The 27,338-nt window shown below is 38.8% G+C and overlaps 1 protein-coding gene across 4 annotated transcripts; it reads right to left on the bottom strand.

Moving 5' to 3' along the window:
- Positions 1–959: 959 nt before the first annotated feature.
- On the bottom strand, positions 960–25,718 carry akna (AT-hook transcription factor). 4 transcript variants are annotated; one of them, XM_077498069.1, is made up of 22 exons: positions 25,473–25,718; positions 19,566–20,027; positions 16,638–17,337; positions 15,215–15,527; positions 14,784–14,858; positions 12,855–13,011; positions 12,527–12,636; positions 12,383–12,436; positions 12,202–12,320; positions 11,982–12,129; positions 9,755–9,876; positions 9,528–9,690; positions 9,342–9,448; positions 9,045–9,253; positions 7,133–7,277; positions 5,687–5,806; positions 5,434–5,570; positions 5,210–5,329; positions 5,010–5,108; positions 4,830–4,931; positions 2,794–2,905; positions 960–2,697 (listed from the first exon to the last, which is right to left on the bottom strand). In XM_077498069.1, the coding sequence occupies exons 2-22, from the start codon at positions 19,903–19,905 to the stop codon at positions 2,451–2,453; spliced, it is 3,699 nt and encodes a 1,232-aa protein (XP_077354195.1). In that variant the 5' UTR covers positions 19,906–20,027; positions 25,473–25,718; the 3' UTR covers positions 960–2,450. The 4 variants fall into 4 exon arrangements, with proteins under 4 accessions (XP_077354195.1, XP_077354193.1, XP_077354192.1 ...); XM_077498067.1 differs by having other exon boundaries at positions 25,468–25,718; XM_077498066.1 differs by lacking the exon at positions 25,473–25,718 and adding an exon at positions 25,126–25,316.
- Between the last annotated feature and the right edge of the window lie 1,620 nt (positions 25,719–27,338).

Consider the following 27,338-nt stretch of genomic DNA (forward strand, 5'->3'; position numbering starts at 1 on the left):
TAGATAGATAGATAGATAGATAGATAGATAGATAGATAGATAGATAGATAATTTGGAAGGTGAAATTTGGGACATTCTCATTAGCTGAGAAACCAGTTCTGCGCCCCCCCCCCCCAAAAAAAAAACAAAACAAAAAAAAAAGGCAGGAAGCACAAATGAGAAATTATGTCATTACTCTAGTCATAATAGACAAGTCTTATTTAAAAAAGTTTTGATTCCTTTTTAGCTCAAATCGGATTTGTGTTTTCCATATTCTATGGTAGGATACACAAAATCTGGTAATATTATGCAATAAATACATGTACATGATAATTGAAGATAGAAGCAGAGTGGCGCAGCAGAAGTGTGCTGGGCCCATAACCCAGAGGTCGATAGATCAAAACCATCCTCTGCTATTTGAATATTTATATACTTTTTTAATAATTAGTAAAAAGAAACGTAGTCGGCTTTTAATTGCCGTAGAAGATTCCTTGGGCTCTGGAACTAATACCAATATAACCATAAATGAATTTAAAAAAAATTTATTTTTATTTTTTTAATCAAATGTTTTGGACTAATGACAAGCTTTGACACTGACAATTAAGTAAACGTCTTTAAAATCATTTGAAAATGAGCATATGATGATTTATTTTCAATGTACAGGCATTGCCTTTGATGGGAAGTTGGGATTGGGAACATCACCCCAAGCCTAACAAGGTGGAAATAAGCACGTTCCTAAAGCAAAAGGGGTATTCATATTTACACCGTAGGCTAATTTAGTTTTCTGACCACAATAAACTTGTGTCGTCGTCATTTTGGTGAAGGACACATCGTCACTTTGCTAAATGATCACACAACACTCAGTACTTCACAATCTGTTCAACATTTATATGGCTGCTGTATCGTTTAAAAGGTTTTAGGGCAAAAAAACAAACAAACAAAACTGAATTTGAACAACGTTAAAAACATGTAAAACAAAATACCAATATAATCAATTTATCTTGGCAGTAAAATTTTCAAGTACAATATAAAACATTTGGCTTTGAAAGTAAGTGAGCTTCATTTGCAGTCCCAACTATCAAGACACGTTCACTCACCAGACAATAAATCACAAAACAAACACAATTTGAAATATGCTCAACCAAATGTTGCGTTATGTGGCAACACCAGTAACACTAATTAAGTCATTTATGCAATAACGATAAAAAAAACATTGGTCTTTCATTGCATCATCATTAGCAGTGAACGCTGCAACATTAAAAGGCAGTTGTAAAAGAGAGGATCACACCCTTTCCAAAAATTCCATCCATCCATCCATCCATCCATCCATGCCTAATTGAGATAAACAATTAATTGTTTTGTAATACTAAATGTGTTCATTGATCTTAAAAGCGCAGTGTGTAGAATTTAGTGCCATCAAGTGGCGAACTAATAGAATGCAATGATTTAGAAGCACGCGCACGACGGTGCCTCTGAGAAGACCACACTTCACAAGCCTACCACCAATTACTACTAGTGTTGTTCCGATACCGATACTGCATTAAAACAGTGGTATCGGTGACTACTCACAAGTAACATGCCGATACCATTAATTCCAACGCTAATATAGGATTTGGGATGCAGCATCTTGTGTCTTGCTGGTGCACGACATTCACTGGTATGTGACATGTTCACTGCATGCCGATCTAAGATATCCTATTGGCCCTTGAATGCTCTGAACCAATGGCAGGACAGCTTTTTCATGTTGAGGAAAAAAAAACATTAACTATCGGTATGGTATCGGTATCGGCCGACACTGCAAAGCTGGGTATCGGTATCCAAAAAACGGTATCAGAACAGCACTAATTACTACCAATTATTATTTGGAGTGAGCGAGCGAGGAGCTAGCGTGAGCGGCTAGCAAGAGCTAGCTAGCAAGAACTCTCTGGAGTGGCTAACAAGAGCGGCTAACGGCAGTAGCTAGCGAAAGCAAAGTGGAGGGAAACAAGCTGCAGGACTTGGTAGACACCAGCTGCGGGCCCCAGCTGTGGAAGCTAAGCGGCGATCGAGCCATTGGGTCCGACACGAGCCGTGTCGTGAACTGTGTAATATAATTAGCAAGTGGATATGAGCCATTATAAAAAAAATGTGCATTGATGTGATAGAACATAGTTTTTGCATATTTTTAAAATTAAGTGTTTTTGCAATAAATGAATTAGTTCACCACTAGATGGTGCCAAATACACACTGTGCCTTTAAGCTGTGGTTGACACAGCATCACATATTTTGGAGGCTGACGACAGTTTGTCCATTCGGCATGCCAGCACATCTGTTGAAATAACGACTCAAAAATTACATTTGGCTAACAGAGACCAAAGTTGCTTGAAGAAAAAACCTAAACAACAAACTTATAATAGGCAGCAATGTTAGCAAATTTGTCCGAAGTCCATACGCCTGCGCAGGGCAGGCTCCATGAGCAGATGCACCGTTAGTCAGTCTGAGTTGGAGTTGGAGCGGGACTTGGACAGCCGTTCCAGTGAGCGCAGTTCTGCGGTCAGTGAACGCACCATGCGCTTTGACTTGTCGTTTATCTCGCGCGCAGCCAGGAGGGCGTCGTCCAGGGAGCGTTGCGGAACAACGCGCGGCGACGTTTGCAACCTCTCCTCCTCTTTACTGCTGCTGACCTTCGAGGGCGAGTTGTTGGTGTACACGTGGACGGGCTGAGGTTGGAGATAAAAGCTAAAAATGAGAAAACAGTGATTAAAAACACATTTAGTGTGACATCTGACGTGAATAAATGGTTCAATTGGTGCGGTGTGTGGATATGCCCCTTACAGCAGTGGTGTAGGACACAATGACGGGCACACGGTTGGTGTTGCCGCTCTGCTGGGAGACTCTGTTTGTGTGAAACTGGAGATTCTGGGGGTGTTTGATTCTCTGCAACAGTCTGTAAAACAGAGCACACCAGATACCCCAGTTTTTTTACCCGTTTTTTTTTCAACCAATCAGATTACAGATTACTTTTATATAATGCCATATCAATGTAAACTTCCCACGGCCTTCAGACTCAGGATTGCTGACCAATGCAAAAAAAAAAAAAAGACAATTGAATTTTGTGCGTGTAATCAATCAGATTTCAGATTCAATAAACAGAGACAGCTAGAAGGCTGCAGGTGATGTACTCTGATTGGTTCAGAGCAGGGTTATTATAGTTTTGGAATTTTTCATTTTAGTTTGGTTTTATTTCGTTTTGATTTTTTTTAAAATTTAGTTTTAATTAGTTTTCAGGGTGATTTTGTTAGTTTCATTAGTTATTTAATAAATGCTTAGTTTTAGTTTACTAGTTTTAGTTAGTATCAGTATTAGCTTTAGTTTTTTTTTTTGTTTTTTTTAAATGTTTTGAAATCATTTTTGGGTGCAGAATCCGAAATGAATCTCAGTTTTTCTATATTATATCAAGTTTTTGAACTGCAAGATCCCCATTATTATCAAAAAAAAAAAAAAAAAAAAAAAAAAAATTGTATGCATGTACATAAAACATTAAGATGGAATAGTTAAAAGTTGATTCGGGTTCGAGTCCAGGCTCCGGCCTTCCTGGGTGGAGTTTGCATGTTCTCCCCGTGCCCGCGTGGGTCTTCTCCGGGTACTCCGGTCTCCTCCCACATTCCAAAGACATGCATGGCAGCTTAATTGGGCGCTCCGAATTGTCCCGAGGTATGCTTGTGAAAAAAGTTCAATTGAAAGTTGCGATAGACCGACGTTTATTTCTCAAGGCCGATACCGATTACGCTTATTAGTAGCGAAGCAGGCCGATAACTGATATTTGGAGGAAACATTCATCTTTAAATATATGTGTGAACATTAAAAACAAAAAAGCAAAACACAAATTCCAGTTCTTAACTTGAATTTAGTGAGCAACTTTTCAGATTTGCAAAAGTTTTTGCAAAATGTTCAAGTTTTTTAATTTTTTTAAAATTCTTTAATTAGAAAATACGCATATTTGTTTTAAAATTCTATCAAAAAGTTCAGGGAGTTCCCAGGGTCATCAGCGCGTCTTTAAAAACTTAAATGAAAATTTAAGTAAACTAAATAGTATTAATTTCTCCAGTAAATACATTTTTACTTTAATGCATGTAGTTATGCTGCTTCTCTTAGAAAGTTAACTGAAAATGTAGCTCCCTGAGGTTAACAGTTTTGAATACGGTAGATCTTTTATCGGACGTCACATTTAAAAAAAAAAAAAAGGCTGATACCGATATTCGTCAAAATGCTGAATATTAGTTAAGTTAGATATATCCCAACTCATTTGCTCCAAAAACATATAAATGTTTTTTTTTTTTAATGTTTTAAGTGCCCCAAAAAGGTATTTATACATTTTTTGTTTATTTTTTAATACTGGAGCATACAGCCTCTCAACTGCAAAGAATGGTTGCAGAAATGGTAGTTATTACACAAACGGTCAGCTGGTGATCAACCAGGGCCATGTAGAAAAAAAAGCTCAATTACAATTCTAAATAGATTGGTGAAAATTGATGAAACATAGCTATATTCTAATGCTAATTGCTGCAAAACGGAAACAGATAGAAATAATAATCCTTTTTTCCCTGATGAAAGAAGAGACTTTAATCTTTCTTCTGATAGGTTCTATGTTTTTATAGCAATAGGACACAATATTCTGTGGGCCTTGCAAAATCAGTCAAAATCCAGTAAACCAGCCGGGAGCGAACGGGACTGCTTCTGTGAAAATGGCTGGGAGTGAATGAGTTAAGCTATACAGTGTTTGTATTGTATTCGGTCGTTGATACTCACAACACACAATTATTCTTGATGACTAGCTCAGTTGTAGTTTGACCACATTGCCTCCTCCTCACCTTTTTCATTGCTTGTCTTGGCATCTGAATGTCCACAATGACGACAGTGATGACAATGACAGGAACACAACTGGGCTGGCTCTCGGTTGCCAACAGCTGGTTCTGATGGTTAAAAAACAGCCACAATTAAGTTTGATAGTTCAAAATGCAAGGTAGGAGTGCTCCAAGGATGCCGCTTACTTTCCGAAGACACTTTTTGATGTGACAAACACTGAGAACAAGAAAGAACTCCACTTGTCCTGCCGTCATTGCCGTCTGCACACTCAGTATGATCCCGCTCTGTAAAATCAACAAATCCGATGTCATTTCACATCTAATTGTAACGCTGAACCCTCCCTACTGGTTTGGTTATCAGTTTTTAAACGTGACATGTTCTTTACTTATGTGCTGAACTTGGGCACACGTGTGTGAAGGTTGGCTGTCATCTGCTGCAATCGAAGTTTGAGTGGTTCTTGACACCAGAAGTCGACACGCTGAATTCTCATCCTCTGTTGCAGTCACTGGAACATAAAAAAATATCACATACAGACTATAATATGTATTAATATGTTGATGACGGAATGAAGATGATGGGTCATGAAAGTGTTATTCCCGGTAAACGTACCCGTGTCAGGTTGTGTGTGCTGTTTGTGTGCCAATCTTTTCCTGGCTGCACGTCTCACCACCTTCTCCATCTCATTCTCATCGATCGTCCATTTCTTTCTGCTGCTTCCACTTACATTGGTCAAGTGCTCTTGCGACCTAAGCAACAAATGGACAACAAATTGGAAGGACACAGATGCTGTCATACAAATACAAGTACATTATACAGAAATAAAGAGCCAAGGAGGTGTCATACTTTGAGAAAATGAACCAACCTGAGGGGATGTGAAGTTCTGTGTTGAGTGCAGTTGCCTTGACTGGAATCAGTTACAGGAAGAGGGTTTGTCTCCGATGTGTGCTTTGGTGTGGTGGACTGCAGAGCTTGACTTGAATCACTATGAAGAACACAAAGTTGAAAGTCACATCTAGTAGGACAGGGGTGTCCAAAATTTTGATTTGAGGGCCACATACAGAAAATCAGAAGGACGCAAGGGCCACATAATGTTATGAAGAGAAATTTTGTTTAGTCCTAAAAATTGTACGAATAATGTATTTGTGCTTTTGCAGAATTAGAAAAATGCTACAGTATATAAACCAATTTATTTGTAATATGGCAGTAGGGTTATTATAGTTTTGTAATTTTTCATTCTAGTTTTTATTTTGTTTTGAGTTTTGATTTTTTTAAATTTAGTTAGTTTTAATTAGTTTTCGGGGTGGTTCTGATAGTTTTTTATTTTATTTTTTTTATTAGTTTCAGTTCTTTAATAAATGCTTAGTTTTAGGTGAGATAGTTTCAGTATTAGTTTTAGGTTTTTGTTTTGTTTTTTTAATGTGTATTACTTGTGCGCAATATTTAAAAAACACGATGGGCACGGTGTCATTATTCCAGTTTATATCAAAATAAATCTAATAAAAATCACATTTAAAATCATCTCCAAAGACTCATGCATTAAAATAAATACCAAAGACTAAAACGAAGGACATTTTTGCTATAATTATAGTTAGTTTTAGTTTACTTTTGTAAACATAAAATGTAGTTTCAGTTAGTTTTCTTTTTTAAAAAGCATCTTTGTTTTTATTTTATTTCGTTAAAAAAATTGTTTTTTGAATTTTAATTTCTTCGTTAGTTTTAGCTAACTAAAATAACCTTTAATAGCACCTGTTTTTCGATACCCTCTCTTCTTACTTTGACCATCTCCAAACATTTTTGTTTTATTTTACTTGATCTGAGTCAAATGCCATTTTTAGCATATGTCGCGGGCCACTAAAAAATGGACGGCGGGCCGCAAATGGCCCCCGGGCAGTAGTTTGGACACCACTGTAGTAGGAAGTACAATTGCATTTTTGCACAAATATTCCCCCCCCATTGCAACAAACAAACAATCAAGGTGGGGGAAATGTGAGTGCTGTCGCTGTGAAACCATTCAAGACAACACACATAATCCACACATATGAGTTCTTCCACATCAAACCATGCAGTGGGTAAGACACGCAGGCTACCTCTTTACATGTAAACCTACTCATTTGCAGCCAGGCCTGAAATAATAATAAAAAAAAAAAAGAATAATGCTTGTTGTCACTGGAAAAAAAGGCTCTGTCAGCATTTCACGAGCTATGAAGAGTGATACTCTCCAAATAAATGGTTACAAAAGTCTTGTGCACAAGAGGGATGCTTTGTTTGCACAGCCGTCGTCGTGGCAGCTGCTGCGTCACACACTCACTTGTGAATCACCACCTGACTGGACCTCAGCGTTTTACGAGAGTCGCCATGGCGATGACGCACAGCAGAGGAGGAGGAGCTTGGGGAGGAACAGGGGAGGGTTTCTTCATACGCATCACTTTGTATGTCTTCAGACACACTATGGGCTGGGGGTATAAAAGGCATCAGGGTAAATACACAAAATAACAAAATATAGCCAAGTCTTGATGTTGATGTCATTGTTGAACTCATTCACTCGCAGCCATTTCCACTGAAGCAGCCCCCTACGCTCCCAGCTGTTTTACTGGATTTTGACTAATTTTGCAAAGCCTACAGAAGATTGTGTTCTATTCCTATAAAAACATGGAACCTACCAAATGAAATATTAGATTTTTTTTCATCACTAAATAAGCGCAATCCTTCACTTAGTGCGCTGCCACGTTGCATTGCGGCACAACATGCACGGCTGATCACGCAGAGAGAGAGAGAGAGAGAGAGAGAGAGAGAGAGAGAGAGAGAGAGAGAGAGAGAGAGAGAGAGAATTTTTCCGTGTTGGTTTAGGACACAACGTTTGGGTTTTTGTTTTATTTTGGTGAGTGTTGGTTGTGTGGTGTTCCTGTCTTCTTCCCCAGTCTCGTTATGGTTAACCTTGTCCACCTGCTTGTGTCTTCCCTTCCTGGTGTGTATTGCTGATTGGTTCCCCCTCCCTGCTGTGTCTCCCAGGTGTGTCCTGTTATTGTCATTAGTGTTTGTATAAGGGAGTGGTGTTTGTCTCACGCGGGTGTGGGAGCATTGTTTGATGTTTGTTGTTTGAATGTCTGCATGGCTGGTCACAGTGGCGTCTTTATTGCCAAGTCTACCAAGTCTTTATTGCCAAGTCTACCAAGTCTTTATTGCCAAGTCTACCAAGTCTTTATTGCTAAGTCTTCTACGCCAAGTCTTCTACGCCAAGTCTTCCACGCCAGGTCTTCCACGCCAGGTCTTCCACGCCAGGTCTTCCACGCCAGGTCTTCCACGCCAGGTCTTCCACGCCAGGTCTTCCACGCCAGGTCTTCCACGCCAAGTCTTCCACGCCAAGTCTTCCACGCCAAGTCTTCCACGCCAAGTCTTCCACGCCAAGTCTTCCACGCCAAGTCTTCCACGCCAAGTCTTCCACGCCAAGTCTTCCACGCCAAGTCTTCCACGCCAAGTCTTCCACGCCAAGTCTTCCACGCCCCTGCATCACGCCCCTGCATCACGCCCCTGCATCACGCCCCGCCAAGTCAAGTCTCTGCATCACGCCCCGCCAAGTCTCTGCCATGATCTGTGTCCACGTCCAGCCCAGTCTACTCCCCTTCCGTCTCGTCCAGTCCTTCCCCGTCATAGTTAATAGTTCCTTACATCATCTTTCCAGTCTGTCTTCCCGCCTGTTTCCTCCGCTTTTGGGTCCACCCATACCCACAACGTAACCCAGGCTGATCGACAATGGCTGGGAGGCATTTTACGCTAATTTTCACGTATGTGCCAGATGCATACTAAACGCCCACGCCAACCTCTGAAACTATATTTTTTAAAACGATCGCACCAATAATTTGTACTTTATGAATGAATGATGTCGTCGTCGTCCTCTCTACTCTGTACAGCTTTATGGCTCAATAAACGCTTATTCTCGGACCAACCTCGCTTTCTGATAATGTCATCTTTCACGCAACTGTTACTATAACAACCATGTTCTTAGCGCAAATCCGTTGCCATGTGTGGTAAATCAGGTGCAAATTTGCTCCAAGCTGTCAGTTTTGTGGGCGTGTTTGCGCCAGTATATGATTAGAGCAATATCCTTAGTGAATAGGTGGGTAACTGGGCGCAGACTGCGGGTGCAGTTGTGGCGCAATATTTCGCGGTATTACCGGACGCAGCGCAATCTTCGTGAATATGCCCCTAAGTTGCAAACTCACTGCTTTCACTGTCAGTCCTGGTAGAGTCTGTCTGATTGACCCACTGCCTTTGTTTGCGCTCCCTCCGAGCGGCTCTCCTCAGCGCTTGTTGGAAATATTCACTGGGTTCCACTGATGTGCGCTTGTGCGATTGTGAGCAGTCACGAGACGGTGTTGAGGTTCGGATCGTCTGAGGCTTCACTGAGCTCACTTCCGCAGGTCCTGACGCACTGCCAATGTGAGACAATAAAACGACACAAGAAAAGAAAAGAGATTATTTTATTGTCATCGCATCGTGATGTGTGGCGCCCTACTCACCGCTTTGAGACTCTGTGGTGGCAGGACTTGTGAGTTGAATCCCAAACCTGATGACTACAATCAGAACCAACAAAGCCGCTGTCTGTTCCTGGAGAAATGACCCCGTCCTGCTCAACACAGCACATGCATGCTAATTGGTTTAAATGTCCAGTGAGAATCATTTGAAGTCAGCGGGTCACTGCTGACCTGAGAAAGGACTCTCCTAATGCAAGCTGAGGTTTGAGGTTTGGCACTTCTTTTCTCTGGCGCACTCATTTCTGCCAGACTGCTCTGACTGCTACTGAAGGACTTCCTAATCTCTTTCCTCCGCCTGCTATGAGGAGCATGAGTGAGATGCACGGTTGAACTCCTGCAAAATAACAACACAGCATGAAACGTAATACAAAACATCAGACGATCACGTGCGTGCTTACTGATTAACGTCTGCGGCTTGTTCAGCACATGGTTTGTTGAAGTCAGAAGAATTCAGGTTAACTCGTCCATCTTCCTTTTTGGTCAGCTCTCTTGAATCAAGCAACAAAGGCGTATGTACAGTCTGGAAAGAGGGACAAACTTATGGTTACAAACCGGACAAATTTACTACAGACACAAACACACATGAACGGCTGGTTTTGAAAATCCTGTGAACAGCCCATTACAGCTATCTGATTGGCTGGATATATAAGCATGTATTCAACTCAACTTTATTTATTAAGCACTTTAAAACAAGCATTGCTGTATACAAAGTGTTGCACATGGAACAGAAATCAGTCATGCAGTAAAAAATAAGATAAGTAAAACAAGAACGAAACAAATATTCTGAGTGCATATACAAGTAAGTAAAATTTACATTAATAAATTAATAACAAGTAGGTGAGCGAATAAATAAATACAAAATACAGCACACAGCACAACGCACCATAACAATTTTAAGTCTCATTTTCTGAAATATTTACTAGGAATAGACTAATTTATCGGCTGGACCGATTATCGGCACCGATATTCAGCATTTTGACAAATATAGGCATCGGCCATTTTGAAGAATCATATGGCTGGGAAAATAAATAATTTAAAAAAATAAAATATAAATTTTCCAAGATGCTGCAGAATCTGGGAACACTGCACCTTGTGTTTTGAAATTAAAACTAATAGAAGTAAAAATTTAACACTTCTGATATTTTTATTTAAATTTGCAATACGTTATTTAGTGTAGAAACAATTGTTTTTATTGAACTTTTGAAAACTCGTTACTGCCCTGGGAGATCCTGGAACTTGTTAGATTTTATAGATATTGACTGAGCTAAAAAAAACCCCCCCCAAAAAAACAACTAAAATTTGTTCAATAAACATATCCTTTAAAATTCCCCCCAAAAAATTACGAGCTGTAGTTTGCATTTTTTCAAAATTTTAATGCCAATATCTTCCGTTTTTAGTGAAAATGATTATCGGCTCCAAATATCGGTTATCGGCGCCCTTGACTACCAATAATCGGCATTGGTATTGGCCCTGAAAAAAAACACATCGGTCTATCTCTAATATTTACATATACTTTTTATATATCTTTTATAATCTCACCTACCCCCTGGAGTGCCATCACATACCCCCATTCGAGAACCACTGCTCTAAACTATGTACAAGGGTTATGTGGTCCAATGTATCAAAAGTAGCACATAGGTCCAACAACACAAACACGAATGTGTACTTCCTTCTCCCTTTGAACTGAACATGTAAACGGCGCTTGTACTATGACATCACGAATGAATCTTTTCTTTCTTCAACTTTTGCTTTATATTTTGTAATGTGTCTATATGTTCAATAAAGCAATAAGAAAAAGAGATGCTTTACCCATAGCAGTGCTTATCATTTATGACTTTAATCAATGCAGTTTCTGTGTTGTTATGAGGACGAAATCCTGACTGACTGACAAAGTTGCTGATGAAAAATTACCATTACACAAAATAATGTTCATCATTGTGGCTGTAGCTTGCAATGACCTATGGCCCTATTTACTGTAGCTACCTGAGTGGCATTGTTTTTTTTTTGTTTCTTTTTTCATTCACAGCAAACATCCGTTTTGTGAACTACTAACGGTCAGAATATGTCAGTTATTGGGCTTCATTATCCTTTCAAAGGTAGGTTCACAACGCATGACATAAATTACCACATTTTCCAGACAATAAGCTGCTACTTTGTTTTACTTTGAACCCTGCAGCTATAAATGTTTAAATGTGGTTTATTTATGAATTTTTACTGATGAGCTTCATGCTGCCAATAGATTTGCAGATAGGTAATTTTCATTGATTAGATGCAAGACTAACACATCCCAATGTGTCAAAAGATCCACACGTATTACAAACGGGTTTTGAATGACTGAAATGTTGCCTGCTGAAGCCACTCAAGCTTGCCTTGTGATTTTTAGTGACACTGACGGCGACAACCAAGAGAGACTTATAACGTATATACGGAAGAATTTTGGGGCTGTCTGCTTTCCAACATGGAAGATGGCGGCTTCAAACCCGTGTTTTCATAACTTGTTGAATGTTCTCTATGACAACAGCAAAATGATGTAAAATGTAAATTGCTAAACATATTTCAACAAATTTCCAAATGGCAATCAGCCCCATATTTTGTGAGAGAGATGACTGAGTATTGCGATGTTACCTCCAAGTGAGAATCATCAGATGCGGATGATTTTTGGCCTTGCGGACAAAGAGGATGAGCAGAATCAGCATCACTGGGCTTCTGATCCACTTTCTCTTTCAGCTCATCCATATGCCGCCCACACTGGTAAATGAACTCTTCCAGCTCTCTAACAAACAGAGGCATCATGAAAATGTAACAATTGAAAATATGTCATCCAAATGGAATCCGTTCCACCTACCGGTTGGGGTCAAAATGCTCGTGCTCTGCCCCTTGCTGCTGTAGGACTTTGTGTTCTTTCCTGGCTGACAGGTAGCCCTTTTCTAAAGAATCCAGTTCTTTATACAGTTGTGCAAGTGCCTAGACAGAGGCAGCAGATTATGATTGTGAACATGTGGAAGCCAGTAATAGTTATAGCTCACCTTCGCCTGTTGGAAAGGTGTTTTGCTTTTTAGTAAGTCCTCGAAATGTTGGAGCTGAATGATTAAAAAAAATTAAAAAAAAAACACACATCATGAAATGAAGCACTCACACGTTAGCCACATCCCAAATAAGAAGTTGACAACCTGCTGGAGGAACTTATCGGCCTCTGAGTAGAGTGGATTTGCCATGTTCTGACTGTCTTGGCACTCCAAGCTTTTTGAAATTGCCAAATGAAGGCCAGAGGAAGAAGCTCCTGTTCATCGCACATGTATGCATAGGAAGGAAGATTCTTAGATAAAGCTTCTTGTTAAGTTTATTATCCATTAAAAAAACAAACAAATGGTCGAAAAATGGCTTGTTTTGCATGCTTTGTTTATTTGTATGTATTTTTTTCCCCAGAGCTAAAACCATTTCATAATCATTGAATTAATGCACTACATAGCCCAGAGGTGATGATTATGATGAATTTACTTAGTTGTGTGATGGCTCCACTTGTCTTAGGAGAAACCGAGCTTGGCTGTGCTTTCTGAGCCTGAGGAAAGTCCAGCTCGATGAACTTTGAAGGCTCGACGTGCACTTCTAATGGCATGACGTGAACAGGCTGTGGTTGCTGAGAATACAGATTAACCTTGTGGAAAAGGAAATAAAATAAAATGGCGTCACCCATAATGACACAATCATCTGCCTTAAATCCACGACAAACTCATTCATGACTAACATAACCTGGTCAAAAATGGTTCATTTCTTAAAGGGCCTGTCTGCCGGTTTCACTCAGGAAAATGCACTTTTTAAATACAGGATTTAAACAAACTACTTCTCAATTTATCAATATGGGCTTTTCATAACGTGTGGGGGTGATTTTGTCCTAAACCCCCACTCACTCACTCACTCACTCACTCACTCACTCACTCACTCACTCACTCACTCAAGCTTACATGTGTGAATGAGTGAGTGAAAAAAAAAATCAGTGCGTGCTTTCAAATTGCCGCGGGAGTGACGTCACGCAGCTGACACGTTCGACCGGCCCCATTTGCGACACGACCCCAGGCTCAGGCTTTGATGCAGCCTCTGAATGTTTAAAGCAATGGTCGTTATTACCAAAACGGCCAGCAGGTGGCAGCAGAGTATAAGAGATCAACCAGGGTCTTTTTGCAAAAAGCTCTTTTCCCCACTGTTTTAAACAGATTTGTGAATGATGAAATTTAGCTGTATTCTAATGCTAATTGCTGCAAAATTGAAACAAATATGATATGATATAATATGATGAAATAAATCTTTCCATGTTTTTATAGCAATAGAACACAATATTCTGTGGGCCTTGCAAAATCAGTTAAAATACAGTAAAACAGCTGGGAGCGAAAGGGGTTGCTTCATTGAAAATGGCTGCGAGTGAATGAGTTAAAGGGGAACCCAAAAATGTTTTCTTGACAATAAAATGTTCTATGCAGTCTAAATACGGTATTTTGGTTAAGATTGCATTAGTGGAATATGTGTAACGTAACAAAATTCAGCTGTTTTTTTTATCAGCATCAGAAGGTGGCCATTTTATCACTTTGTTGAACGAAAATGACATCACAGTTGCTCAGGTCACAGGTCACAACCAGTCACAGCTCAGCTTCAGAAAACAGGTGAGCTGTGATTGGTCATTGCCTGAGCCCTTCAGTCAACAGCAAGTGGCAAAATGGCCGCCCCCTGAGATCGATAAAATGGCTGAATTTTGCTTCATCACTCATATTCCACAAGTATAATATTAAAGGGATACTTGACTCATTGAACAATTTTTAGCAGTGAAAAGTTAATATTTTGTCCAGAATGAATTTGACAACTTATTTTTCATGTACAATGAATACCTTTAAAAAGTATTTTTTCTACTTGTTGTCGACTGATGATGACATCACCTGTGCTGAGGAAGTAGGTAATGGCCAATCATGGCTCACCTGTTTTCTGGGTTTGGTCAGTAAACTGAGACATGATTGGTCGTTACCTACTTCCTCAGCACAGGTGATGTCATCATCAGTCGACAGCAAGTAAAGAAATTACTTTTTAAAGGTATTAATTGTACATGAAAAATAATGAAGTTACCACATTAATTATAGAAAAAATGTTAACTTTTGACTGCTGAAAATGGCTCAATTAGTCAAGTATCCCTTTAATCAGAATCACTAATATTAATCAGAATGTCATGTTTAGACGAGTGAGGTCACATATGACATATTGTCTGGAAATGTTTAATATTGAACACCTATTAACCTCAATCGTGTCACGGGCCACCATTTTTAGCTACAGTTTTCATTTAATAGTGCCAAAGTTGCAATTGACAAATCTTTCTTTGTAATGCCCGATGAAATTAAAGTGCAAATGAAAGTAATCAATTCAAACAGTAGTTCAAAATGATCAAACCTTGGCTTCCAGCCGCAGGCGGTCAATTGTGTTCGCTGCCTCGGCGTACTTAGTCAGCAGTTTGCCATGGTCCTCCTGCAGCCAGAGAACAGAAAACAGGGATGAAAATAGAAAGGTTTAAAAAAAAAAGAAAAAAAAGAAAAAAAAAAGTAGCGCTTTGCTGGACAACACTTTGAAAATCTTGACCGCATATCCCCCCAATAAATAAATAATTAAATAAATAAATAAATAAATAAATAACTTTTGGATCATTGTATGTATTTGGCATTTAAAAAAAACAAAAAAAACAAAAAGACTTCTAACATACCAGAAAAATACATATACACATTACACGCAGAAGGAACTTGAGTGCTTGCGATTGTACTTGGCACTTTGTCCATAAAAGATTGTCACAATCATTTGACCAATATGGACAAGTCCCGGAGTTGTACCTGGAGCTGATCGAGCAGGATATCAGCCTTCTGCTGGGATCGGAACTCTTGAGACACGGTGCCGCTAGGCCCGCCAATTGATGCTCTTTCGTAAAAGTCGAATGGTGGCTGAGGTCTGTCAGTTGTGTTCAGCAGAACTTCATTCACAATATCAGCAGGAGATTTAAAGACAACGGGGGCCTCGGGTGTCAGAGGCTTCGGAGGATTCTTGGAAGACCATCTGCTCTTGGGAGGTTTGTAATCCCCTTTGGGGAAGGATACCCTCGCCTTGATCTTGGACAAATCTGGCACACGGTGACTTGGATAGGCTTTTCTATAAGAACAACAAGGTTAATTATGAACTGACAATATGCAAAGTGTAGAAAAGAGAATGAATAGAACGTGATTGGTAGACAGTGGTGCCTTGAGATGCGAGTTCAATTCGTGCAGTGGTCACAATTCTTACTTATATGATCGTTTCCTATTGAAATGAATAGAAATTTCAGCCTTCCTCTAAAAATAACCAATATTGTTTTAATATGTAATTTAATGAGGGAAAAATAGCACTCCATAACATTCACTGAGCAATATAATGAATGCCAGTCCTGCCTGGATGTTGCAGCCAATCATATTCCAGTGGAGCATGTCCTCCCTAGAACTCATTTAGGATTCATAATGATTCATTGTAAGTTCTCAATTCCTCTTTTCAGCTCCTCAGTGTGGCACTAATATTAGTCATTCTACGTAGAGGATAAAGAATATATACGACTACATGTTGCTCCTTTGTGTTCAATCAATTACTTATAGGGTTAAACCAGTGCAACATACATGTGCTTTCCATCCAAATGTTTGAAAAGTTTAACGCAAATTTAGTCAATATGTACAAAACAAACACAAAACTTATGCCCGTTTCCATTCAGTATTAATTTGCAATTATTGAGAGGAGAGAGGAATTAGGGCGTCTCTGCCACAAGACACTCGGTTGACCGTCAGTAAAATAATAATTCCAGAAATTTTCCTTTTGTTGTTGTTATGCTGAAAAATCCACCTCCTCCAAGTGTAAAAACTTTTTGGCGAATTGTAGTCCTTTTTTTTTTTTTATTATTATAATTTCTAGTGTTTCCATTCAGCTGTATTTTCGCAATTCTTGAAAATTCTATATAAAACAGGTGGATGGAAATCCACCAATAGATGCTAATTTGCATTTAGCTAGTGGACTGAAAGGCAATGCTATTTGACTGTAAACATCAATTGTTGGTTGCATTAAATAGATTGAATGCCAGATTTTTTTTTTTTAAACTGCTCACTGAGCTGACCTCACTGTCACCATACAGTACTCCAACTCCAAGGCTTTGCTTGCAAAAATAAAAAAAATAAAACAAATCTTGGTTGAACGATGGCTTGTATCTCAAAAACTCGTGTCTCAAGGCACCAGTTGATTCACCTTGATTCATTAGATCTCCTCGGAGTGTGACAGCATTCATCCTTAGCTTTGTTATGAGAACTTGTCCTTGAAAGTACAGCATCTTGACAGGGCTGTGACCTTCGCGTCGGTAAGCGAGTGGGATTTTTAGGACCAGTCTTTGTATTCTCATGACTTCGACTCCTCTGCCGATTCAATGTTAGTGGTTGAGGATGAGGAGTGACAGCGTCTTCTTCTAGTTCTTTGTGTTCAGAGTTTTCTTGGTGCTGAAGACTGGACATGCAGTTCACGAGGCTGTTTGGGTCTGGAGGACTATCCGTAAAGCCTGGAACGGTTTCACTCGTGATCCCTGGAGCGACCATTTCCTCCGAAGTAAAATGGCACAGGTGAGTGAAAATGGGGAGAGTTGGACCAGAGGAAGTCTGATATGTTGGACATTGAGGTTTGCAATCTCCATCAGCTTCGACTATCAAGGACGGAGAGTCAATAAATTGGCGCTCACTGATGATCTCGGACTCTTCTTTGCTATATTTGACTGGTCCATTTTGCAAACCACACTCAACTTCTGCTCCAGCTCGCTCCCCCTGAGCCATGTCATGCCACGAGTGTGTGCCCTTCTCAGAGAAGTTCTCGGTCTTCTGCCCTCCTTTTGCTGTCTTCATCTTGTTTGCCTCGTCTTCATTATAACTTTGTTCTTTCGAGATGAAAACATCATCAGTAACTATAAAAAGGAGAGGAAATGCAATAGAACAAAACGCTGTCAACAGTCATGCAAATATTGCAGTTTTATTACTATTTACCAACAATTATTTTGACATTGTAAACATGAAATAAACTGAAGTGTGCTTATGATGAAAATCATCAGTTTAAGTGGGAAAATTTGCACAATCGGTGGCTGACTAAATACTTTTTTGTCCCACTGTAACACAACAGTTATGTTTGAACACATTATTAACTCATTTGCTCCCAATAACGTGTAAATGCGTTTTAAAAAAAATATTTTAAGTGTCCCAAAGACGTATTTATACGTTTTTTGTATTTTTATATTTTTTTTTATGCTAGAGCATACACAAGGCTTTGATGCAGCCTCTCAACTGCAAAGAACGGTTGCAGAAATGGTATTTATTACACAAACAGCCAGCAGGTGGCAGCAGAGCAAAGGCGATCAACTTAGCTCTCTTTTAATGCTAATTGCTGCAAAACGGAAACATAGAAACATACTTTTTTTTTCCTGATGAAAGAAGAGACTTTAATCTTTCTTTTGAATAGGTCCCATACTTTTATAGCAATTGAACATAATATTCTGTGGGCCTTGCAAAATCAGTCAAAGGTCAGTAAAACAGCCGGGAGCGAACGGGTTGCTTCTGTGAAAATGGCTGGGAGTGAATGAGTTAAGGGGAAGTCAACCCCCCCAAAATTTCTTGTTCAATCACGTTCTGTGCAGCCCCCCTCGTTTAAATATGGTATTCTAGTTAATATTGCGTTAGTCGAAAATGGGTTAAGCCGCAAAATCCAACAGTTCTTATCTATATCAGGAGGCGGCCATTTTGCCACAAATGACATCACAGTTGCTCAGGTCTCAGGTAACAACCAATCACACCTCAGCTTCAGAAAAAAGGTGAGCTGTGATTGGTCTATTGGACTATCTTGTCCACTGTCTGCTCTCACTTGTTGTCTAGCAACTCAAGTCGCAAGTTGAGGTGACAGTGGATCGTCGTCCATTTCTGGAACTCTCCATTGCAAGCCGGCGAGACTTCCTTGTTCGCCGAGCTGCTCACTCGGCCAATGACAGGCAGTTTGCAACGGTGGAGTCCAACCCAAGACACACTTAGGACCACCCCCTCATTTGAATAACATTTTGACTTGGCAGTATGGCCCAAAGCTGCCAAAATTCAAAATAAATAAATGACGAAATAAATAGATAAATAAATGACTAAATAAATAGATAAATAAATGACTAAATAAATCAATGACTAAATAAATCAATGACAACAAAAACAGATTTATTTCCATTTATATATATATATATATATTTTTAGATATTTTCGAATTATATTTTTTTTATACTCATTTTTATTTTCACTTTTAGTCATTTATTTATTTATTTATTTATTTAGTAATTTATTTCTTTTGAATTTTTGCAGTTTTGGTCCTCCATACTATGATGTCATCTTCAGTCGACTGCAAGTCAAAATGGCCGCCTCTTGAGATGGATAAAAGGGGCTAAGCAACGGAATGTAATGGACAAATTTACTAATCGTAATGTTAAGTCAATTAGATGCCGATATATAAGCTACCCCATTGCACCCAAAGCTAAAGAAGTCCAATTTAAAAATATTAACAATATTTATCCCTGTAAGGAATTTTTGCATTCTAAATTTAACATTGAGGACAATGAATGTACTTTTTGCACCAGTAACATAGAAACAGAAGAACATTTTTTTTTTTTTTACTTTTGTTTTGTTTTTACAGTTTCTGTGTATGGGCTATTGCTCACAATTTGGGCACTGTATCTTTAAATTACATGGATGTTAAATTTGGAGTAATAATGGGCAATAAGGTAAAACAATTTACAATGAATAACTTGATTATTACGGCAAAGTTTTTCATTCATAAATGTAAATTTGGAGATACTAAGCCTACCTTTAATGTTTTTCTGAAGGAACTTCTTTCTTTGAAGGATTCATTACAATCCTGTAAAGCTAAAAAGGCTTTATGGCTTTATAATGACATGATGACCTTTTCGTTTGACCCCATTGTACTATGATGTGTTTATGTTGTCGGTTTTCACTTTTCTGTTTTTGTATTGCTCAGCTGTATGTTTCAATTTTTCTGTAAGCCTGTAAATTTCATTTGTCAATAAATAATAACAGTAATAATAAATAATATTTAAGGTTATCTTCCTCTTGAATTAAAAGAGCAAAAGTTCAAAGTTACTTAATGACTCACAAGTTGACAGTACATCCGCATCATCAAGCTCTTCATTGAAGATGTAACTGATCTCCTCCGACGGCAAATCCTGCACCTCACAGCCACCAAGATCCTCCGGGCTGGAGGGTCCAGCACACAAGATTCGATTGCGTTCTGCATCGTCATCATGTTCCTGCGTCTCACCCGCCACTGTTAATCCAATGATGCCGTTCTCATCCATCTGGCCACAAAAGTGATCATCTTGCTCGTCCTCCTCGTCCCATTCATATTCGGCCGTTTCAGAGGTGGTGGGCGAGACGTATGTTGGAGCTGGAGTCCAAGACAGAACCTCGGTTTCTGTGTTCTCTACTGTCTCCATTCACTTGCCAGTTTAATGGGACTCAGCTGTGACCTGAGGAAATATTGCAGGCTGGCTCCCGTGCTCCTATCAGTTAGTTGGGTGATGTCCAGCTGTGTAGAGGAAAGCTTTGAATGTAGCTCCTAGAATTCGAGAAAACACTCTTCGATGAATATAAACACATTGAAAAATGAATTTGAAGACTAACAAGTTCAACATCATACAAAAAAATAAATAAAGTGACGTTCATCGATTACAGCATAACATTCTTTAGTACAAAATTTAATGTAAAATTTAAAAAATAAATAAATAAAATAACTATAAGGAATGCAGTGACTCAGAGTCAGGAATGTTTTCATTGGCCAATAGGGCTATTGTGATTGGGCCAACTTGATTATATTGATTATAACTCATGTCTAATAGTGATCCACAATGGTCCAATAAGTTCTGCCACAGAACAACAACTAGCCTCGCCACCCATGTAGTGTCCTGTTTAAAATTCAAGTCCAGTTATTTAGTTAACTACTACTACTGCCCAGAGCCAGCTGAGATAGGCGCCAGCAGCCCCTGCGACCCTTGTGAGGAATAAGCGGTCAAGAAAATGGATGGATGGATGGATGACTGAATTGAAAACGGAAAGAACAAATGATAAAGATTCCTACTTCTAAGAATTGAATTTTTTTACGCTAAAAAAAAACAAAAACAAAAAAACCCCACTGAAAACAATTTAGATGAACTGAGCTGAAATGTATTCTTATAATCATGAATTTCAAATATTTGCTATGTTTTTTTTTTTTTTTAATATATATTTTTCTTAAATTTCACAGCACTCGTCTTTTTTTGTTTTTGAATACAACAACTCTGCCGTGGCCGGACAAATATTTAATGTGACCATGAAAAAGAATACCTACTGAATGTTATTTGTTTTGTGAAATTTAAATTCCAAGTGATGGAGAGAAGGGGAATTCCGTGCTGGTTACAGCACCGCCACCTGGCAGTCGGGAGGGACGAAATAGAATAGGATTTTAAACATCAAGTGGTTGATCCCTGCAGGCAGTGGCGGAGCCAAACTTTTATAAATAAAGGGACCAGGGGGGGGGGGCAAGGATACCTCATCCAAAGATGATGCCAAATTTGTTTTCATGAAAATTAATTTCAATCGGAGTCTCTATCGATGTTCAAATATATTTAAGTACATATTAAGCACAGGGGAGATTTTTGCACGTAATGTGCCGTTTATTAAGAATGTATAAAATGTACAAAAAAAATAATTCAGCACTGTTTAACTTGAATGAACTTGCACGCACACGCAGATACTGTATTCATGCAATTACAGTACTTTTATCAACATAACATTATAATATGAACATAATGCAAATTTGTATTACAGTATGACTAAAGATCCTGTCTAAGTGCCAAACTCTCCTTGTCGTTTCATTTTCCACACACCCTATGAAAAATAAATTTATTACTCCAACTACTACTTCATTTACAACCACATAATTTATTAATGTGATTAATTAATAATTATGTTAATAAATCCTCCACTTCTACCTGTAAATGCAAACGTCAATTAGTGTCTGTTTGAACTTTCAACCATTGGAGGGTGCTATTGTATTGCATAACAACAACAACATACTTATTTTTAGCTTGCACAAAACTACGTTGCTTATTGAGGTCCGTCCAAAACAATCTATCTGAACTAGAGGTGTCAGTGGATTAAAATTTGTAATCATAATTAATCATAATGATGTTTTTGTACATTTAGCAAACTGGCAACGTGTATTGTAGTTTGTACATAAAATATGTTTCGTAGTCCTCCTGCATCGGTTTTCATTTTGAATTCAACAATAAAGCTCATTTTTTTCGAGTGTTCTCAAATGTTTCTTTCAAAATTAAGCAATGGTGTTCCAACTGGCAAATTCTCTCACAGCCTGCAAAATCTGTTCAATTAAATCTAGACAATTTTCTGTCATGTAGACAACTATCATACATAATGGGTATCGCTGGAGCCAATATTTTGTTGTTTGATTATAATGTTGCCTTTTACACTAATTAGAAATGACAATTGTGTCACCTAGTGGGCAGTTCGTGTGCAAGTCATTATAATGTGCATTCAGCCTCAGTTTGGTGAGGAAACTGTCATCCGCGCCTGCATATGGTTTTTGTTTGATTTATTGACAACAGTTTGTTTTGATATATAAAAAAGTTTTCGTATGACGACCCTGTGCACATAAGCCTACACCTGAACGCAGCAGTCAGCAAAATGAACACAACGGAATGAGACGCGAAGACTTAAATCATCTAAAAATACAGAAATTCATGCAAATCGTTTGTGGGAGCGCGTTGGCATATTGTCCTCTGAAGTTTTAATGTGGCTCTATAGTTGGCCTTATTTTTTCTTGACGAGTAAACTAAGGCAACAATGTGCTGTGGGTGCCCATTTCAGCCATCAAAACAGCATACCGATGTTACAATCAGCCGTCAGAACAGCATGCTCGTGTTAAAACTAACTATACATATGCTTCTTTGGTAGCTCTAGTGTTTTTAATATGCATCATAGCCTAATTGCAGTGTATTATTATCATTTACGGGATCGTCGTAACGTAGGAATGCTATTCTGACTACGTATGCTAGCCCGATAGAGGCAGCTGTCAAATCAGCATACGGGTATGCTGATCCGACAGAACACCGGTGTTCTGTCGGATCAGCATACCGGTATTCAGGAGACTGCTCCTTAAAAACAGATGATTCTCCTTCTCCAGACTCCGAGTGAGGTGGATTATAATGCTTTGTCGTAAGTAGCGCCAGCCACTGTTCAGGAGGGGCATAACAATTAGTAGGCGTCTGCTTGAAAAAAATGCTGGCAGGCTGCATCGGCCAGGCGTGCGACGTCACTGCGCCGGTGCCGTGATATGTCAATCATTTGGCGTCTACTGGGTCCAATCACATTTCAGCAGGGGCACGTGCCACCCCGGCCCCCCCTCTGGCTCCGCCATTGCCTGCAGCCAGTAGACTTGAAAGCATATGTTATAATTTGTGGCAGTGTGGCTAACAAAGCTTTTAAATACCATCCAAAAATGCACAGCAAATCTATCAATCAAGTAAAAATATAACACAAATATCTTGAGTGTCCTTTCAGAATTTTTATTTACAATACATTCTGCATACTCCCCACCTCATGCTCCTCAAATATGTCCCAAGGACAATCAGCAAATAAACCTGCAGCCTGCAGTCCTTCGCCAGTATCCCAGATTAACACAAGGAGATTGTTAGCTTGATGCATCTGGCATTCTCTATATCTGTCCACGACTGGTGGAGAACTCCCTCGTCGGGCCTTCACTATGCAATTTCGGAGACCACAAAAATGAGTGGAGACGGCCCAGAAGCTGAACAAATGCAGGACGTTTCGAAAAGAAGCCGTGAGAATCTCAAGGGCGGAAACCACAGAATATCATCTGCCAGGTATCCAAATTTGACTTGGGAGTAAATCCAGAAAATTCTTTGGCTAGACTGAACAAATAAAGAAAATAATGATGCACCTGTTTTCCGGCACATGCGTGAACCAAGGGTTTTCTTCTATGGCCATAAAACGGGGTTAATAATCTGTTTATAAACTATTAGTGGAAAACTGTTCACAGATTTCAACATTGATACAAACATAGGGGTTGGAAAAAAACTAAGGATGGGTGAGTACTGATACCAGGCAACGGTATCCGGCCGATACCAGTCTTATTTTAAAGTATCAGGTATTGTGGAAACTGCTGCTACCAGGTACCGATACCTAAGCCAAAACAAAATCTGACATTGATTAAGTCTTCCTCAGCAGTAGTTGGCGCTATACTGCGGCGGTTTGATTGGAATGGAACAAGGACAAGTGAGACCTTGTCGCTAGATTATTATATCCCGTAACACACACAACAACTGCAAGTTGAAGTTTAAAGACTACATTATTCATAGTAGATGTTTTAGGACCACGCTCACTAACATCAAGACACTTTACAGCACTGTCTCTTACCTTCGAAAATATTTCACTCGGAATATGGCATCCAATCTGGTCACATTGAGACCAGTTATATTTTTAATTTGTTTCTATGCCGGCGAACTGACTTCACACAGTAAATAAATGCTTCCACACAACAAATTTAATAAAACAAATAGAATACTGTATATAATACTTGGTCTTTCATGTCTTAGTTTGAGGTTTATACAATTCACAACTTTTCCACTCTACTTTCAGTATTTTTTTTGTACATATTGTGTTCTATTTTGATGCTTTCCAACGGTCAGTTAGCCAGCATACAGCATGCACAAGTGATCATATGACCTTGGACTTCCTCCACCTTGAAAATGTCATTTCAGATTAAAGATAAATGGGTATGTTGCTCTTAGATACAAAATTTCCAGACAAGAGAACTACAGATTGTCTGAGAATTGCACTCTGCATACATTATATGTGATCCTACCACTTGTAAATAAATACTGGAACTGGACAAACATGACAACTAAAGTAAAACTGAACTACCACTTAGCCCTCCACAAAATGTGCTCAGCGACCACAAAATGGGGTATGCTGGCTGATACAAATCTAATCTCATAATATTGTGTCCACAGACGCCAAGTATCCCAAAAAATGTGCTTTACATGTAGCTGCAGGCCTGTTCTAAATAGAGCTCATCAGTGATGGACATTGTAATTTTCTAGCAATGTTGTATAAGTGATTATTTGAAAATGTAAACACTTCTTTTATTTATAGAAATAAGTAGTAGCAAATTTATGTTGATTACCTTTATAAATCCATCCATCCATCCATCCATCCATCCATCCATCCATCCATCCATCCATCCATCCATCCAACGAACCTATTTATAATTATTGTGAGAAATCATGACTATAAATCAGTGTCTTTATTTACGTTGATGTACAGCAGCAAAATTAAGATAAACTCTTGTTTAATCGTGATCTTCAACAATCAACTTGACCAAAAGTTTCCATCTCATGTAAGGCGCACTGACATCATGTTCATCTAGCGGACAAGACACGTACTTCCACCTTACCCCTTCACTAATCCAAATGTGTGAGACCAGAAAGACTAGCTGAACAACGAAAGGTTAAGAAATACTGACTAGCCAGGCTGCTGAGCTGAGACACCAACCGAGCAAAGACCGAACATTGTCCCTGAAGAGAATTTTGGGGAACAAATATTCAGCAAGTTTAATATATAAACGCATTTATCCCTACCTTGAACATAAAAAGGTTCTCGGCAGGATTTCCAGATTTCACAAGAGTCCGTTGCCATGAAAACCACTAAACTGAGAGCAAAGCCCCGCCCCTGTGTCGCCATAGCGCACACTCAGCACAACAAACCATTCCAGTCAACAGGTTTTAACAGAGCACGACACGTCAAACTATAAAGTAAGCAGATTTACTTTAGTGCAAAGGATTCATTTGTACACAGGTACAGATAACGCTTCCACGGGAAGGACCCCTTACGTCTACTGAAAGTCACTCCTCCTAAAACACATTTTATTTGTCACTACATGTCCGCTCCATCAAAACGACTTTGAAAAATAATACCCGTACCTTACTTTGGAACATGTTTCACAGGTAGATTCTCTGAAGTAGCCAGGTTTGTAAAATTGAAGACATTGTTGTAACATTGGTTAGTATGCTGACCAAGAGTGTTTAAACATGTAAGTTTAGTCAAGCTTTGTTTTAAAAATAGTTATTTTATGCCCTGGGTTTAGTCTCCCGGACTCTTGCGCCGCTCTGATCCTCTCAGATCATTACTGTAACAAAGCAGCTGCCTTTCCTCGTTACCCTGACTGCTACTGCGACCTGTCGTAATCATATTTCCACAACTACTAAATTGGATTTATAAATGTAATGCAATCGCTGTGCGATATGTTCCAGTATTGCTTCCTAACAGACATAACTCAGGACAAAGTCTGTAAGGTTTAAATAAAAGCGTTATGATTGGTGAAGTACATTGTAGGAGGAGCTTAGGTGACAGATTGATATGTACTACTCGACACTCGACTTGTTGTTAAAAGTTTTGCCCACAAGGGGACACTATTAGCTCGGTTTACTCAAAGCCGTAGATACAGTCTGGCCAACTGAAAACACGCATGAGCATGCCTATCGTTTTGCACGCAAAATAGCTTTCTTTCACAAACTAGGTGTACAGTTTTATATTTTCCCTTGTTTTATTTTTCAACCTTTGTTGTATTTGACAAGCCGATAATACACATACAGAAATACACTGAATGTATGATACAGCCTATTACTAGTTTGTGGTATTTTTTATTTTTTTACTGTACATGTATTTTGATCTTCAGCGTTGTGAATGCTGGAAATGTATCAGTGCGTTCATACATAACACATAATATGTTCAAATAAAAGAGATCTAATCACATGTATTTGCTTTACCTCTTTGGCTCCTGATATGACAAGCAAGCTACTTGATAATAAAGCCAATTTTTCATGGTACCGATGAATGTTTTATAACAGTCCCTCTGTAATTTGTTTGTTATAATGAATATATGGTCCTAACTTTAAATTTGATTACAGTGTAACTGCCAACCAAATGTCATATTTTCCTTTTTTTTTTTTTTTTTTTTTTAATCAACGGCTTTCAATTGTGCATATACAATATTTAGAAATTTTATTTACAACACAAAATCCACAATCTCATTTCCACATTATGGGCCCTTGTTTTAACAAGAGTTAAAATTGATATTTTTATTTTAAGTCCATTCACTTTGTACAGGCTTATAATTAAAATCAATTATATTAGTATTTTTAATTATAACTTGATAAAAGGTCAAAGGCTTAATTTTGCAGTCCCACCTACTTCAAATCGTTTTATTTTACTTTGCACAGCAAGTGTTATTTGCTTTCCAGTCCTCTCATTTAAAACACTACGAAATCTATAGCAGCAGGGTAACAATATGGCGTCCATATGTCATGTGACTAGCAGTTGACCAATCATAGCGTAGTAGCTCTGAAACCGAGTGGGCCAAACGGCAAGATTGTAGGTGAGAAGAGGAGAGCTTTGCCCGCATTAAGTCTTGAGAACAAGGAAGGGTGCACTGAAAAAACAAACAATGTATTTATCAATATATATCTAATATCTATCATTATAATTTATATTTACTTGGGAGAAAAATAACTATCACTCAAAAATTAAGTCAATTTTACAAGAAGTATTCAGAGTACATTTTAGCAGTATTTTTAAATGAAAAAAAAAATTAAAAAATAAAAATAAAAAAAAATAAAAAATAAAAATAAGTAAAATAAAAATAAAATAAATAAATGAAAAAATGGGGACCGGTGGGGCGCTGTGGGGGCCCGCCGGGCCACATTCTGCGGCGTTGGGCTCGGGGGTGCGGGCTGGGGCGGGGGTGTTCCAGGCATCTGGGTTGACTCGCCGACCGGTATCCGCCCGGGCGGCG

This window comes from Festucalex cinctus, chromosome 15 (genome assembly GCF_051991245.1).
Source record: "Festucalex cinctus isolate MCC-2025b chromosome 15, RoL_Fcin_1.0, whole genome shotgun sequence".
Lineage (NCBI taxonomy): Eukaryota > Metazoa > Chordata > Actinopteri > Syngnathiformes > Syngnathidae > Festucalex > Festucalex cinctus.